This window comes from Ostreococcus tauri (genome assembly GCF_000214015.3).
Source record: "Ostreococcus tauri WGS project CAID00000000 data, contig chromosome 04, whole genome shotgun sequence".
Classification (NCBI taxonomy): domain Eukaryota; kingdom Viridiplantae; phylum Chlorophyta; class Mamiellophyceae; order Mamiellales; family Bathycoccaceae; genus Ostreococcus; species Ostreococcus tauri.
The window spans coordinates 901,354-913,518 of record NC_014429.2 but is presented as its reverse complement, the minus strand read 5'-3'; the positions used below and the strand labels follow the sequence as shown (position 1 = coordinate 913,518).

The 12,165-nt window shown below is 58.3% G+C and overlaps 7 protein-coding genes across 7 annotated transcripts; 3 read left to right on the top strand and 4 right to left on the bottom strand.

Annotated features, from left to right (window-relative positions):
- Nucleotides 1-250: 250 nt before the first annotated feature.
- Nucleotides 251-565, top strand: OT_ostta04g05440 (unnamed product; the record flags this gene model as incomplete). Its single annotated transcript, XM_003079029.2, has 1 exon — nt 251-565. The coding sequence occupies one exon, from the start codon at nt 251-253 to the stop codon at nt 563-565; it is 315 nt and encodes a 104-aa protein (XP_003079077.2).
- A 276-nt stretch (nt 566-841) lies between these two features.
- OT_ostta04g05430 (Protein of unknown function DUF4336) lies at nt 842-2,254 on the bottom strand (the record flags this gene model as incomplete). The annotated part of the gene is made up of 1 exon (XM_003079027.2): nt 842-2,254. One exon carries the CDS (start codon nt 2,252-2,254, stop codon nt 842-844), a length of 1,413 nt encoding a protein of 470 aa, XP_003079075.2.
- A 101-nt stretch (nt 2,255-2,355) lies between these two features.
- Nucleotides 2,356-3,630, top strand: OT_ostta04g05420 (Zinc finger, CCCH-type; the record flags this gene model as incomplete). Its single annotated transcript, XM_003079026.1, has 1 exon — nt 2,356-3,630. One exon carries the CDS (start codon nt 2,356-2,358, stop codon nt 3,628-3,630), a length of 1,275 nt encoding a protein of 424 aa, XP_003079074.1.
- A 40-nt stretch (nt 3,631-3,670) lies between these two features.
- On the bottom strand, nt 3,671-5,452 carry OT_ostta04g05410 (Translation elongation/initiation factor/Ribosomal, beta-barrel; the record flags this gene model as incomplete). Its single annotated transcript, XM_003079025.2, has 1 exon — nt 3,671-5,452. The coding sequence occupies one exon, from the start codon at nt 5,450-5,452 to the stop codon at nt 3,671-3,673; it is 1,782 nt and encodes a 593-aa protein (XP_003079073.2).
- Nucleotides 5,453-5,599: 147 nt separating this feature from the next.
- OT_ostta04g05400 (unnamed product) lies at nt 5,600-7,171 on the top strand (the record flags this gene model as incomplete). The annotated part of the gene is made up of 1 exon (XM_003079024.2): nt 5,600-7,171. One exon carries the CDS (start codon nt 5,600-5,602, stop codon nt 7,169-7,171), a length of 1,572 nt encoding a protein of 523 aa, XP_003079072.2.
- Nucleotides 7,172-7,289: 118 nt separating this feature from the next.
- On the bottom strand, nt 7,290-7,427 carry OT_ostta04g05390 (Mitochondrial import receptor subunit TOM7; the record flags this gene model as incomplete). Its single annotated transcript, XM_022984638.1, has 1 exon — nt 7,290-7,427. One exon carries the CDS (start codon nt 7,425-7,427, stop codon nt 7,290-7,292), a length of 138 nt encoding a protein of 45 aa, XP_022838887.1.
- A 175-nt stretch (nt 7,428-7,602) lies between these two features.
- Nucleotides 7,603-12,087, bottom strand: OT_ostta04g05380 (AMP-dependent synthetase/ligase; the record flags this gene model as incomplete). Its single annotated transcript, XM_003079023.2, has 1 exon — nt 7,603-12,087. One exon carries the CDS (start codon nt 12,085-12,087, stop codon nt 7,603-7,605), a length of 4,485 nt encoding a protein of 1,494 aa, XP_003079071.2.
- Nucleotides 12,088-12,165: the final 78 nt, after the last annotated feature.

The window sequence follows — 12,165 nt, the reverse complement described above, 5'->3', positions numbered from 1 at the left end:
CAACCGATGCCCACGCGTCGCCCGTCGTCTCGCCCGAGCCCCGGCCGAGGTCGAGCTCCGTCGCGCCCGCGGTGCGCCCGAGCGCCGAGCGCGCGCGCGGCCTCGACGTCGCGCGGTGCCACGCGCGCCGTCCGAGCGCGCGACCGCGCCACACGGACGATTCGTGAGACGCGATGTGTGTGTATCGCGGACCCTACAAACACCCGCGTGTGTGACACCCCACGCGGCCGCGCCCACGCGTCGCCACATCATGGTGCACCTGTCGCGACCGCACACGATCCACGATGACTACGCCGCGACGCGTGGGTTACGACGATCGAACGCGGGGGTGGTGACGACGTTCTGCGTCCTCTCGGGCGTCGCGTCGGTGATGTACGCGTACATCGCGCGACGACGCGCGGGGACGGCGGCGACGGCGGCGACGGCGAATCCATCCGCGCGCTCGAAGACGTACGACGGGACGCGGTCGCGGAAACACAGAGACACGTGGAGGTCGACGTGGGATAAAGGGACGCCACGACAATACGTGAAGAACTTACAACACGATCCGGCGGGGAAACAATGAGAGCACGGAGGAAGCGACGGGACGACGGCCGCGCTGACGAGGCGCGGCGGTCGCGCGCGCGCGTCGCGCGACTCGGCGCACCGGAGACGAAGGGGTGTACAATTTTGTGCGATACGTGTAAAGAAAATGAATTGTCATGTACTACGAACGCAACGCGAGCGCGTCGACGCGTTCTTCGTCGTCTGTTGAATGTTTTCAGCCGTAGGCGCCCATCGATTAATCGTCTCGGAGGACGTGACGGTCGATGTCGCCCAGCTCCTCTGAGCCTTTCTCACGCTACTTTCTCTTCAACGCGGCGTTCGCGACCGGGGTGAGACCGCGCTCGAGATCGCGTGGATTGAACGCATCGATGGATTCGTCGTCCAAAAACGCGAAACAACGCTCGAAACGCTCGCGATCGATCGCCACGGGAGCTTCCCAATGCGCCGGAACGACGCGCTCGGGATCCCAGCGAACGGCGACTCGACGCACCCAATCTTTCACCGAGCTCGGGTCTTGCGCGTACAGAAGCGTGCGCACGACCGGAGGTACGAGTAATCGTCCTGCCAACGCCTGAAAGTTTTCGTGCCAACCGTCGGTCCAAATCACCACGCCCGGGTGGCTCGGATCGAGCTCCTCGTGCTCGGGGAAAAAGTAGTTCACCAAGAGCGCCGTCTTCTCCCAACCAATCTGTCTCGCCTCTCGCGTGTCCTCGGGCACGGAATCCGCGGTCGAACGCTGAGAGACGACTAATAACTTATCTACTGAATTCGACTCGGGCGGTTCGATCGGAATTTGTGCCAAGGCGTCGGTGACGACGAGCGTCTTACTCGCCTTGTGGAAGAACGCCGTCTCGTAAATGATCTGCGAGTTCGCGCCGACGTCGAAAGCGCCCGCGCGAAGGGTCTCGAATTCAATCTCATCCTTCCACGGTGCACTGGACGTAAGATCATTCCCCTCCAGGACGTAATCAACGCGCTTACCGAACACGACGCCGTCCGAAACGTCTCTGAAAGGAAACGTGAACTGCCCCGGCGCCGTCGCGAGCGTGGCCGACTTCCACCTCTTGAGCGCGTCCTTGGTGTAGATTTTATGCTCAAGCGCGTACGTGGGGACGACGACGTGCGCGACCGCGCTCGCACCGCCCTCTCCGCACGATTCTACCATTTTAAAAAACTCCTCCGTCGGCGCCAGCGGCGCGTGCACCCACAACGTGCCGTCTCTCAACCTAATCACCACGCATCGAATGACCGTCTCCAGCGGTCCGAGCTCGATGTTTTGTTCTAACGCCCACAAAACGTTCGGAACGATCTCCCGCTTCCTCGTTTCCCTGTATCCCTCGCCTAGGAATGGTCGAAACAGAGTCGGAAACGTCTGCTCAAACGCGCGCTCCGCGTCGAGCGCGCTCGCCCCGTCCGTCGCCGCCATCGCCTCCGTCGCCATCGCGATCGGCACCATCGCGCTGAACATCGCGAGCGTTGACCTTCGACTCTTCACCCGTTCCATCGTCGTCGTCTCCGTCGTCTCCGTCGTCCTCGTTCGCTCGTCAACCACTCCGTCCAAGAGCTCGACCGATTCCACCGTCGTCGCCGCCGCGCTCGACCGTCGTCGTCGTCGACATCGCGCGCGTTCGAGCGCGCGATCACGGTCGCGCGCGCTCGACGTCGACGACGACCGCGCGGTCGTCTTCGCCCGTCCCACGACGTCCATCGTCGTCGTCACGCGACGACGAGTGCGGGGCGTGCGGTGTCGAGCCACACGGCGACGCTCGAGCGTCGACGCGCGCCGACGCGCCGACGCCGACGCCGACGATGACGTCCGCGTCGACGTCCTCGCGCGCCGTGGTCGGACGCATCGTCGGTCGACGCAGGGTGAGCGCGAGGTTGGCGTTTTACGACCTCTTGGTCGAGGCGAGCGCGACGGTGGCGTGGTCGACGACGACGGACGACGGCGACGACGCGTCGCGCGGCGGACGTCTCGGTGATCGCTCGTCCTCGGCGTCGCTCGAGGGGTTGGGTCGATCGGAATCGGTCGTCGTGGAGTTGGTGGTGAAGCTCGGCGCGGAGGCGTTCGCGGATGAGGACGCGCTCGCGGCGGCGAGACGAGAGGCGTTCAAGCTAGGGAACGTGGTCGACGTCGTGGGAAAACTCACGCGAGGACGACGGGACGGACAAACGAAGTCGCGTTCGACCGCTGCGTGGGTACTGACGTGCGAGGGGGTGAACGAAGTCGTCGAGGCGTGGGCCACGGCGAACCCGGGAAAGTGCTTCGCCAGGGAGCTCTACGTGCGACCGGCTGCGCCGAGGGATGACTCCGCGGAGTCCAAACCGGGAGACACGCCGGCACCGTGTAAGTTTTTCATCAATAATGGATACTGCGCGAAGGGCGACGCGTGCAAGTACGCCCACGATCGCGCGGTGCAGAGGGAGTGGATAGCGGCGAGGAAGGCGAAACGTCGAGAAATCGCGGCGACGCAATACGGAGACCCGCATGGAGATGCGGTAGCGAATAAGAGCGCGCGCGCTGTGAAATTCGCCGAGTGGTTGAGAGGAAAGTTTGGCGATGATGTATTGAATGCGGGCACCGGGATCTTGGACGTCGCGGGCGGTCGAGGTGACATTTCGTTCGAACTCTTCACCAAGCAAGGCATCAAGAGCACGCTCGTCGAACCTCGGGCAAGAAAGCTCAACAAACAGCAGCACAAATGGCTCAAGGCGAGGGAGAAAAAGTTCAAGACGGAATCGGACGACGGCGCTTCGTTCCAGAAGCCCGAGCTATGCGAGCAAATTAAGACGGAGTTCACGAGCGAGAACTGGCACCTGTTCAAGGACTGCTCCGTCGTCATCGGCATGCATCCGGATCAAGCCACGGAAGCCATCGTCGATTTCGCGAATCTATACGACAAACCGTTCGCGATCGTGCCGTGCTGTGTGTTCCCAGAGTTGTTTAATCACAGGCGAGATCGTCAAGGTGCGCCGGTTACCGAAAGGATGGCGCTCGTGGAATACCTCGCCGACAAAACTGGGGGAAGTGTCGAGTACCTTGACATCGAGGGCGCAAATCAGGTTGTGTTTCGGACTAGCTAGAGAAGTATGTGTATTAATAATCGCTAGGAATTGGTAGGAATCATCGCCAAATCGCGCGAACGACGCCGACTGCCATCGTTTTACCGCCCATTCGCAAAGTAACGCGGCTCAACGTCGGAGAAACTTCGACGGGCTCGACGCACACGTTTTGGGACGTCTTCAATCTCAAAATTGCGCTCTGTTCGCGCGTAATACACCTAGGGTTCGGCTTTATCACGGCACCTGTGAGCGCGTCCACTTGCGCGATGAGTTGATCCACCGTCGCGTCGCACGACAGCATGTGCGAGTGCAACACCACCTTGGAGCCCTTCAGAAGCGGAACGCGAAGAACTTCGGTGGTGAGAACACTAATCTCGATCTCGTTCGTGGAAGTCATCGGATACGCCGTATGGCACAAAACACTCCCCACTTGCAAGTGCAACGGATCGACATCACTCAATCCGACGTCGACGGAGGCGCCGACGCCGGCGAAGTCCACGGGTAATCCGTCAATCTCGATGCACTTGATCGTCGCTGTAATGTTCGCTGGCATTATCGACACCTTTTGACCTTTGAATACGCTTCCCGACTCAATCTTACCCCCACAGGCGGTCGCACCGAGAGAACGAACCTCCGTGACAACGTCCGCGATCGGTAGGCGAAGCGGCTTGGGCTCGCCGCGCGACGGAATCTTGATCGACCGAAGAGCGTCCACGAGCGTCGGTCCTCGGTACCACGCCTTCAAGACTTCCGGTAAGGCGAAATCGTCCGGCGATATATTCACTCCCTCCATGCCCGAAGCTGGGACGAACGTCAACTGCTCGGCGCCGAAGCCGACGTCGCCGACCAGAAATCTCGTGAGCGCGTCGACGATGTGTTGAAAACGCTCGAGCGAGTACTCGACGCAGTCCATCTTGTTCACCACTACGATGAGAGAGTGCAGACCAAGATATTTCGCCAAGCGCGCGTGCTCACGTGTTTGTCCAGTGTGACCGGTGGTGACCTCGAATCCGTTTTCAAATCCACCCACGGCGCCGTCGATGACTAAAATTCCGGCGTCCGCCTGGGCCATGCCGGAGATGGCGCTCGGCACGAAATCCCTGTGTCCTGGTGCGTCCAAAACAACGAGCTGTCGACGTTCGTCTAACGTGCATCGTTTGACGCTCACGTCGATCGTCACCCCGCGCTCGCGCTCCTCTGGTCGAGAGTCCATGACCCACGCCCAGGCGAAGGACGATTTGCCGCTCGCCTTGGCGTCCCTTAAATTCTTATGCACCGCGCGATCGTCCACAGCCTTGAGCGCGTAGAGGACGCGTCCGCTCAGCGTCGATTTCCCGGCGTCGACGTGTCCCATCACCACCACGTGCACGTCGCCGTCCTCCGAGGCGTACGCCGCGCGTTCCGCGCTCGACGGTTCGTACCCATCGAACGCGCCATCGCCCCCCCCAACGCGCGCCTTAACATCGAACTCTCTCGTCAACCCCTCCGCTCGCGTCTGCGTCGTCTCCGCGCTCGTCGTTCCTCTCTTCCTCGCCGCCTTCGCCGCCGCGTCCGGAGACGGCGCGTCGAACGCGAACGTCCCGCGCGCGCTCGTCTTGCCCCCCCCCGGATGCCTCGCGTTCTCCTCCGCCCGTCGCCGCGCCGCGATCTCTTCCTTTCCCACCGTCCGGTGCGTCGGCGCCGTCTTCATCGTCTCGAACGTTTTCGTCGTCGTCGTCGTCGTCGTCGTCGTCACCGTCACCGTCTCCCCATCGCTCTCGCTCTCGTCGAACCCGTCGTCGTCGTCGTCGTACGCGTCGTAGTAATCGTCATCGTCGCGTCCCCACCCACCCTTACGGGACATCGTTCGCGCGCGTGCGAGGCGACGGGTGCGCGTGTGAGGCGATGGTTTCATTATTTTTTGACAAATTTTTAAAGACGACGCGTCGAGCGACGCGCGAGACCTCGACGCGTCGCGCCCGTCGTCACGCTCGCGCGCGAACGACGGGCGATGCGCGCGTGGACGGTGGCGCCGCGCGAGGCGTGGACGGCGACGCGCGCGGGCGTGGTGGGTCGACGGACGCGATGCGATGGATGGGTGGACGCGCGCGCTCGGACGCGCGCGGTGGAACGACGGACGCGCGCGCGCGCGCACGGATCGCGCGCGGGGGCGCGGATGATCGTGGGCGCTTTGGACGAAGGGCGAGGGACGGGGAGCGTGACGCGGGCGCTCGGACGAGATACGCGGGACGGGGAGTCGGACGGCGCCGACGCGAGGCTGGCGGTCGCGCCGGGATCGATCGTCGAGAGTGATTCGCTGAGCACGGATCTGCGAGAGCGCACGCTGAAAGCGATTGAAAAGGCAAACTATCGCGCCACGGCGGGGGACGTGAGCTCGATTTCCGGCGCGAGCGCGTACGATACGCAGAGGGCGCTCAACGCGCTCGCGGCGGATACGCGGGCGACGCTCGAAGTCTCCAGCGTTGGCGATCTCACGTACGTCTTCCCGAGATCTAGTAGAGGAATCTTAGCCTCCAAGTCGTTCAAGATGAAGTGGGAACCGTTCTTGAACGGAACAAAGGGAGTGCTTTCGTATTTGTTTCGCGTGGCGTTTGGGACTTCGCTCGTGGCGAGCGTCATGATCGTCTACACCGCCATCTTCGCGCTCATGGCGAGCTCGAAGAGCGGCGACCGCGATCGAGACGATAGGCGATCGTTCGGTGGGCCGCGATTTTACATCTCTCCTTTTGACTTGTTCTGGTATTGGGATCCGTACTACTACCGCCGTCGACGCCTCAACCGCGAGATGAACTTCTTTGAGGCTGTCTTCAGCTTTGTCTTCGGCGACGGAGACCCGAACATAGATTTTGAAAAGATGCGATGGGAGTTAGTCGGTCGGGCGATTCGCAAGAACAAGGGCGTGATGACGGCGGAACAGCTGGCGCCGTATCTGGACACGGCTGGGTACGAAGATGAGTCATTTGTTTTGCCAGCTCTCACCCGTTTCGAGGGCACACCCGAGGTGAATTCCGTCACCGGGTCGATAATTTATCGTTTCCCAAACATGGAGTCCACCGCCGGAACGACGTCCACGCGAAGTCGAGGTGAGAGCGATGCGCTCGCGCAAGAAGAGCGATGGGTGTTTTCCAAAGCTGAGGCTGCTCAGAGATTCCAAGCGGGTCTGCTCGGCGTCGCAAACTTGGTGGGCGTCATCATCTTGGCCAACATGATAAACGATCCGCAAATTATGTACCGTGGTCGCGATTACATCGAGCTCGCGCGCGCGTTCTCGGGATTGCTTCCAGGGTTGATGACGTACGCGGTGCTGTTCTTCATCGTGCCGCTCTTGCGATATTTGCGTAATCAGGGTAAGAACAAGGCGATCGACGCGCGTAACAACGCTCGATTGCTCGCCGCTCGGCGAATCGCCCAACCCGAGCCTAGACTTGCCGCCAAACTCGCCGCGGCGTCGTCGTCTTCTTCCCAGCGCGTCGTCGGCAAGGCTGTGTACACCTCTGAGGAGGGCCGGGGCGATGACTTCGAGCTCTCCGACTTCGATCGTCGCCTGCGCGAGAGGAATTAACCCCTCCGAGGCTTTTAATTTGATCTCTCCATCTCTCACTAAAATCACCGCGTCGTCCTCGATCGCGACTTTGTCCTAGGTGCTACTAACGTGACCGAACGCTCTTCGTCTTCTTCGCTTAAATCGGCGTGAGAAGCGACAACACGCTCGGCTCGGGCGTGGTGTTCATGCCGACGATGATGATGACGGGTATGATTGCGTAGTGCAACGCATCCGAGGCCAACGCGCGCGCGATCACGGATTTGAACGACGCCATGACGCGACGAACAGTGGAGACAGATCCTCACGCGCGAGGGTCCAGGGGAGGCGCGCTCGTCATCGCGGTCCCGTCTGCGCGGTGTTGGTGTGATGTATGTAAAACATTATTACAGAGACGGATGCGATAGACGCGTTGACTAAGAGAAACCTCAACGCAACGCATCGCAGCTATCTCACACGTTCGCGCCGTTAGTTCCGACGCCAGCGCTGTTTTGCGCCAAGTTTCGCTTGCGAGCCACGACTTGGACTACTTCCTTCAGATTAGCGCAGTTGGCGATATCTGGAGCCGAAATCACCGCCGCTTGCTCCGAGGCGTTGATCAAACCGACAAGAATCGGTAAACCGACCGAGACTAGACCGATTTCGTCAAACGAGTCTTCCATGGAGACTTTCTCGTCCACTCCTGTGAGAGCCACGACGGCGTTTAACACAGATTGTTCAGGAGTCAAAGCTTCTGTATCACGTCTCGCTGTCTTCACCGAGCCTGGCCATATGATATTCTGGAAGAAATCGATAAACCTAATCCACAGAACGGTTAGCGGTGAATTTAGGTACTTATCCACGAGACCGGAGAAGAGGGTAACCAGACCGACGATGAAGAAGAACTCGTACCATGCGACTGGAAGTGGTTGAGGTGAAAACCAGTAGTACTCTTTTGGATATGCCCACCATGACCAGTGATACTTATTTCCGACATCACTTGCATGTACATTATTTCCCGACCGCGTTGCCCACCAGTACCATTGGCAGACGAGTTGATGAAAGAGGAAGCAACCGTAGCTCTTCGGCGCAAGCGTTTTTGTGAGCGTCTGATTTTCGAGTATACGCGTCGTGATGCTTCCTCCGGGAGTGGCGAGCAACGCTACCCAAGCCGCGATCAACGGCGAATAAAGTCGCGTGGTCATAACGGACCATACATATCGCTTGATCCCTGTAGACCAGTTGTGATGTTCGTCTGCGGTGACTTCCCACATTTTCCCGGCGACGTTTGTGGGGTACGGCCAGTTGATGTCCAGAAAATGAGCGAGATGATACGCGATGAACGCTAGGGTTAAAATGTCTGCAAGACGTCCATATAAGGCGCGACGGTGCGACTGACCTGGTCGCACGGCATCAAACCAGAAATAACTAGCCATACCAGCGCCGACGCACGGAACCCAGTACGGCGGAAACATCATTGTAGATAGCGCGTAGATGTTTTGCGCGTTCTTTTCCCAGCTCTTCGCCCTGTGGAGGTCTTCGTATTCCTCCCAGGGTGGGAATGCAAAATAAACGCCCAAGATTCCCGCAGTTATCCAGATTCCGATGGTATAAAAGATGAACCATTTTGTGACGGCCTTCACGTCTCCTTTGACACGGGCGAGTGCGTTTTGCATGTACGGAAACACGAGAATGATGAAGTAGTATACGCCGTTGAACCACGTGTAGTACATAAACCACGAACTCAGGAGCCAAAGTGGGAACCAGGTTTGAAGACCGATCGAAAAGACGACGGTTGTCATGACGAACCAAGCTCCGTAAGGCATCTCGACTGGTCCAGAGTAACACTGCGCACGTCCACCGCTTGCTAACGTATACGTGTCCTCGTGAGGTTGCCAACTAAACTTTGCACTGTAAGTATCGGGCCGACAAACGATCAACATATTTATGAGACCGCATAGAACAGAAAACAAGTAAAGCGGGACGAGAGTTTGGAATCGTGAATTGTAGAAAGAAAGCCAAGTGCCCCTCTTGACTTCCTTGCCGCTTAGCGCTGCGCTGAGAGTGAATCCACCGAGCACGAAGAAGGTTGTGGCGGGGAAGTAGAACGTCGTCGCTTTGGCAGACCACCAGTATGGTCCGTACGCTAAAGGATTACGTTCATCTTCGCCTTGCCAAACGCCGCCAAAGTGATTGAACATCACGCCGACGGCCATACAATAGCGTAGCCCGGTCAGACCTGTTGAAGTGGTGACCACCTTTTTTGCGGGCTTTAAATCACATACACGTGCCTGAGCCGCTTTCGTCACATCCAAAATTGCCGCCAAGCCTGCTCGCTTGTACTTCTTTGTTGACGTTTTCGGTAGATCTTCGTCGGCGACGATTTTCCAGTACACAGGGATCTCAAATCGCGATAACTCCTTTGATTGACTCACCATGTGCTTTATCGACTTCAAAGCCGCTTCGTGAGTACCATCAAAACTGTCGTTCAAAACTACTGCGGCGCCGACTTCTTCTCCCCACAACGGCGAGGGGACGCTGAAAACCACTGCTACGCGTACATACGAGTGCTGGACAAGGACAGCCTCAACTTTCAAAGGACTCACTTGCTCGCCTCCACGCTTGATGAGCTCCTTACTACGACCAGTAAGATAGATGAAACCATCCCCGTCAATCTTGGCGATATCACCAGTTCTCAGATAGCGTTTTTCCCCGATGTAAAAGTAGGTTTTATTGTTTGCTTCGAATGCGTCGCGGTACTCACTCATGACATTATCGCCGTTAACAGTAAGTTCGCCTTGCTGCCCAAAAGGCTGGGTGACTCTGCAATGACCGTCCTCGACAAGCGCAACTGAACAACACAACGATTGTCCGACAGTGTCTTGACGGTCACGGAGCATCATGTGCATACCTTTACCAGAAATGGGCATCTGCTCGCTCATGCTGTACGTCGGAACAATTGGAACACCCCAGAATTCGTTCAATTTCTCTGCATCCGCATGGCTGAGCGCCGCCGCGCCGGATCGTATGAAACGGAGACAATGAGACGGACACATGCCTTGCGAAACAGCCTTTCCGTACTGCAACACAGCCAAGTGAATGGTCGGTATCGCCGAGTACCAAGTCGGGCGAATTCCACTGGAACTCGTGACGACATCGTAGAACACCTGAGCATCAAACTTCGGGCAGCAAATCACGGAGCCATGTGCCGCAATAGTCGCTAAGATCGAAGCTGATAGACCACCGATGTGGAAGAGAGGCATGACGTTGATACAGACGTCTGAAGGTTTGAGCTCCAGGGAGGCTGCCAAAGTCGCCCCATTCGAAGTCAACGCGCCGATGACCAACGGCACAACCTTCGACTTCGACGTCGTACCTGAGGTCCTAAGCAACAGGCCCGTGCCTTCACTTGGAGCTGCGATTGAATTTGAAACAGGCGATTCTGGCGATTCCGGCGAGTAATATCCCGCGTAACCCGTGTCGTTCTCAGTAATGACATACCATTTGATCGGGATACCCGCGCGACTCGCCGCCTTTTCGATCGCCTCAGTGTTCGTGTCTCTAAAAAGGGTGAGGAGAGAAACGTGACATGACGTCAGAGCTTCGTATGCTTCGTTTTCAGCGATTCCAGGATCTAAAGGAACCGCGGTACACTGGGAAGTAATCGCGAGGAAGGCGAGCGCACCGACAGGGCCTGGGGGGACATTGTACGCAAAGATGGTGTTAGCGTCAGCTCCAACTTTGCGCACGTCACCGGGCCCAGAGATTATGAACTCGATAACATTTCCATACGACATACTTGCACCATCCATGCTCCGCAGAAGAACCGCGTCTTCGGGAGCTTTTGCCAAAAAGTCCAGGATTGAAAGCCGACTGGCGTTTCGCAACACATTGCAGTGTATCAAGCTTCCCTTGTCCAGAGCGTAGATGAGTTCGTTACCGCCTGGATTCGGCGTTGATTTAGTGTAATTGCCTCGAATTAATGCATCGGCGGTGGCGAATGTGGTCGTTTTAGCCGCCGTTCCACGGGCGCCGTCCCCTCTCTCGAGATCAACGTCTTCGTTGGGTGTCGACGGCGTCTCCATCTTGTGGGAAATATAATCCAAAGCTGGGGCATACATGACGTCTGAATCCTCGCCACTAGTGTTATGGATGGAAAGCTGTGATTGCGTCGCGCTCTCATACCAGGCGTCGAATTCGTCATGGAAACCAACGTCAGACTCGAGAGAAGCGGGCACATCGTGACCTCCGTCAAAATACAGACAGTGACGAATGAGAGCTCCGCTGCCGTCGCGCGATTCAAAAGTCTGCATCAATCGCTCGCCCTCTGGTTTAAAAGCGTCTTGAAATCCGTAAATATGGAGCGATGGGATCGGAGATTTCGACAGGTCCGTCGTCCTGACCCCGAGTACCTTAAATGCCAGATCAAACAAGGACGCCGAGGCGCCGCAACAGACAACCGACGTTCGCCACAAGAAACCATCTTCGATCCCAAGCGCGCGCAAAACGTCCGGATTTGAAAGTAAAGACACAATGGCACCACCTTGAGAGAATCCGACGGCGCAATCGTACGGACCGTGCTCTCTGACGAACCTGACCACCGCGCGAAGCGCCAGGAGTAGTTTCTCCGCCCTCTCATCTTCCGACTGACTCAACGATCCGCGCGCGTCATCCACCCAGGAGTACCACGGGCCATCGATTAAAGATTCCATCGCCTCCATCGCCGCCTCCGGTGCCTCCTCGGTGCCGCACACGCAGTGCGCCTTATCAAAGCGCCGCGCCGCGCGCAGACGGTTGCAGTGAATTTGACTCACCCTCGCGTTACTGCGCCATCCGTGGAGGACCAACGCCCTCGTTCGCTCGCTCCCCGCAACGGTTCCCTGCGCTCGAAGCTCGCTTCGAACGCGCGAGACGGCTCGTTTCAGAACCGACCTCGATCGTCGCATCGTTCCGTCCATTGTTCGTTGGAGACTCGAGCGCTGCCGGGACAAACTCGCGAGGCGCTCGCGCGAGGACGCGGGCGCGTCCGCGACGGC